At 37.7% G+C, this 3,628-nt stretch overlaps 1 protein-coding gene across 1 annotated transcript; it reads right to left on the bottom strand.

Moving 5' to 3' along the window:
- Window positions 1-767: 767 nt before the first annotated feature.
- LOC137810741 (transcription factor MYB105-like) lies at window positions 768-3,182 on the bottom strand. The gene is made up of 3 exons (XM_068612154.1): window positions 2,391-3,182; window positions 1,650-2,189; window positions 768-1,353 (listed from the first exon to the last, which is right to left on the bottom strand). Exons 1-3 carry the CDS (start codon window positions 2,908-2,910, stop codon window positions 1,025-1,027), a joined length of 1,389 nt encoding a protein of 462 aa, XP_068468255.1. The 5' UTR covers window positions 2,911-3,182; the 3' UTR covers window positions 768-1,024.
- Between the last annotated feature and the right edge of the window lie 446 nt (window positions 3,183-3,628).

Genomic DNA, 3,628 nt, shown 5'->3' with positions numbered 1-3,628 from the left:
AAAATTTAAATACATTTAATTTGAATTTTTTATTTTAAATTATTTAATATTTTAAATATCTTTTAAACAAAGTAATTCAAATTTATTTTATTTAATCTTTTTCTTTAAATAAAATATTTCAACTATCACAAAATATGAAGTAATTACTTTGACTATATAAATATAAAACATGAATTAAGAAATAGTTTAGTGTACAATTAATGAGATACAATAGAGAAATTAAATTAGTGATTAGAAGCGTGGGTGGTGAAAAAAATCACACATAGCAGTTTGTGGTGATGAGAAGGATATTTGAACAGTTCTCCTGAATGAATGAATGGTGATATGAATTGAGTTTGATTGTAGGCCCATGAGAAAACGATGTTCTCAACACTTCCCTCTTCTTCTTGAACTTGGCACTATTCTCCTTATTTTTCATCATCTTCTCCCAAATAGTCCACACCCTCTCTATGTAGCAGCCACAACCAGATTCTACCCTTTCTTCGAAAAGCACATTTACCCAAAAACAACCTTAGATCATAAAACATGATCGTGCCAATTCCAATTCCTGTCCAAACATTATTCCCTCTAACATGTTTTCATTAGCATCATCACGCACACGCATTTGACATTCCTAACGGATTAGCCATACATTACAAGAAACAAAGAATGTCTACCACATTATTTAATATTCCACATCACCCTTTTCATTTTCATTTGGTTTTAACTAATATTGCTAACCATAAAAAGGAAAAAAAGACATGGTACTCAGTACAGGAAGATAATAGTAATGGAATTAAATTATGAGATCAGTATTTTGAAATAGTTTGCAGAAGGGTCCCCCATATTTGTGAGAAAAGAAAGGAAATCACAATAGAGACGGGTGATATCACCATCACCACAGAGGTAGTGACGCAAGGTTACACAGTGCACCAAACTCAAGCAACTATTCCTTTCTATTTGCCTCGAATGGTTTCTCAGTTATGTTGGACCACACCTATATTGAGGAACTTCCGGAGAAGTTTGCAGCTTTTGGATCATCTGATCATGTGGCTCCTACTCCAAGGAAGTCAAAAAATGGGGGTGGAACACCATCTGGGGGGTCACTATTCACCACTTTATCTCTGATTCCTGCAACACATGGTGATGATGATGGTTCATTGCCTGTGGTTGTTGATGCCGATGAGGAATTCAAGAAACTGTAAAAATTGTTGCATGAGTTGTTGTCTAGCTGTTGCATTGCCATCAAATATTGTTGGGGATAATGAGGGTATGAACCAGATTGTTGGCAATGATGATGAAGAGATTCATTGGTCCTTTCCCAGCTTCTGATCTGGCCATTAGCCTCTCCCATCGTGTCTTTGCTTCCACCACCTTGCAAACCCAACCCAATGGAAAAAGTCAGATAATAGCATTGAAGTCTGTAAAAGAATTTAACGCAACACACAGTTTACTTGCATCAGTCTCTTTTACAAACCAAAAAGGTTTATCAAAACAAAACAATAATTAAAATTGTTTGGAATAAAAGAGAAAATAACAGCATGCTAAAGCTTGGTAATTAAGGAAACTTGGATGATGCTACAAGAAAGTGAGAGACCTACATGGAAGCTCTTTAAAGGAACAAAAGGATTTTTAATTAGAGGGAACAATGAAGGAGAGAAAGGATTCACCGGAGAAGAAATCAAATGGTGCTTGTTGAGGTTGAGCACACAGGCCAAGTTGTGGGGTGTTTGACATTGTTTCGCTCCCCCCAGTCATGTTTTGTGGAGAACCGTTTGAGCCGAACTCAACAATCTCCCCAGCACCTACTCCATGGAAGGATGGGAAACTAAACACGTTATTTGTAATTCCTACATCATTGTGGAGGAGATGAAGACAATAAGAAGGCGTTGGGTCCTGTTCCGCAGTTGAGGCATTATCCCTGCTGCAAAGAAAGGTTGGATTTTGCTCCACCCTTTTGTAAACAGATTGGCTCATTCTCCTCCTCCTGTAAGCACTGGATTGTTCCCTGTACTTCCTCGCCATTATAACATGCCAGTGATTCTTCACTGCATTATCTGTTCTCCCAGGGAAAAGCCTTGCAATCATAGCCCATTTGTTGCCATAAATTCTATGTGCCTGCATTAGCCTCTCTTCCTCCTCTTCACTGAAAGCTCTTCTATTGATTCTTGGATCTAACTGGTTGAACCACCTCAGTCTACAACTCTTCCCTAATTCAAATACAAAACAAATCACATAAAAGGAACTTAAGGGATTTTTTTTTAAAAAATAAACACGAAAATGCCAACAATATATATTCCTCTCTTTCATTAAATTTCATAAAATACACCCACACGCACACCATGAGAGAAATAATGTAAGTTGTGTTAATTGGTTATCATTTTGCACTTTGGAATTGTTTTCTTCCACACCTGATCTTCCTTCTAGCTTTTCAGCTATGAGGTTCCAATTCTGAGGGCCATAAAGAGCCACAAGCTCCTTGAGCTTGGAATCTTCTGCAGGCCTCCAATGCCCTCTTGCACACAGTTTAGAGTGTCCACTATCTACCTCTTTGCCACTGAGAGGGTTCTCGTTAGGGTTACTTTCTTCACTAAACTTGCCATTGTTGGTTGTTTTGTCATTGCTGTTACTCTCCCCAGCCCCAACATCACTACAGTCTTCAAAGTTTGAGGAAAGGAACTCCCTCATGAAAGGAAAAGTCCAGCTTGTGCTCCTCCCATTTTCCACCCCAGAAGCTTGACCATGATCATGACTATGACCATAACCATAGCTCTCTTGAGATGAAAGAGCATTTGAAACAGTAGAAAGAGAGAGAGATCCCATCATGTCTGCATAGACCATTCCCATTGAAGGAGGAGATGGAAAAGGGCAACATGTGGGGGCATTCTGGTTTTGTTGTGAAGAGATCATGCAACACTTGCTGCTGGCCATGACTTCATTTCATAATTTCGTGACGCAAATGTTTGTTGTTCATGATGTTGGGTTTGCAACAGTTACCATTACATAGTGCTTATGCGACCAACAATGTTTTTGTGCTATGCTAGAAACAGTGTAGCATGAGGGAAGAAATGTTTGACACACGGTGAAGTTGAAGAGGAAAAGATTTTTCAGCGGGCAGAGAGAGACTTGGACACCACCGCCAGTGTAAAGTGTCAAGTGTGTTTTTTCACCAAATGTGAAAATTTCACGCACTTCTAAGATGTGCAAGACTTGAAAAGATAATTTTCTTTTTATATTTTTTTTACCATCAGTACAATTTTGGGACGTGGGCCGAGAGAAAGTGAACTTCCAAAGAAAAATTGGTATTCTAGTTATTTTGTAGAGAAGAACAAACACAAAATATGCTTTGAATAAACTTATTTATAAAATGAAAATAGAAAGTAAATGTTTTGATGAAAAGAAGCTATAAATACATATATTATCCCTCTGAGAAATGGTGGGTTTTATCCCTCTGAGAAATGTAGAAGAAACATTAGAAGTATTATTATATTATTTATTTGTTAACTATTACTCCTTCTCCTAAGTCAGAAGAGATGAGATGGTGTCATTATACTATTACCATAATCATTCTCTGGAATCACCTTACTCATTCACACGTGTGACTCTCTTTCTCTCTCCATTCATGGGGTTGCAGAGTCTAAGGCTGTCT

Source organism: Phaseolus vulgaris, chromosome 2 (genome assembly GCF_000499845.2).
Source record: "Phaseolus vulgaris cultivar G19833 chromosome 2, P. vulgaris v2.0, whole genome shotgun sequence".
NCBI lineage: Eukaryota > Viridiplantae > Streptophyta > Magnoliopsida > Fabales > Fabaceae > Phaseolus > Phaseolus vulgaris.
This window is presented reverse-complemented; position numbering and strand designations above follow the sequence as displayed.

Excerpts from the sequence above, each read along its gene's own strand:
- LOC137810741 (XM_068612154.1), bottom strand. The coding sequence starts at position 2,910 with ATGGCCAGCAGCAAGTGTTGCATGATCTCTTCACAACAAAACCAGAAT. Across the intron at positions 2,190-2,390 it reads AAAGCTAGAAGGAAGATCAG|GGAAGAGTTGTAGACTGAGG; the intron begins GTGTGGAAGAAA and ends TATTTGAATTAG. Across the intron at positions 1,354-1,649 it reads ACCATTTGATTTCTTCTCCG|GTGGTGGAAGCAAAGACACG; the intron begins GTGAATCCTTTC and ends TGGGTTTGCAAG.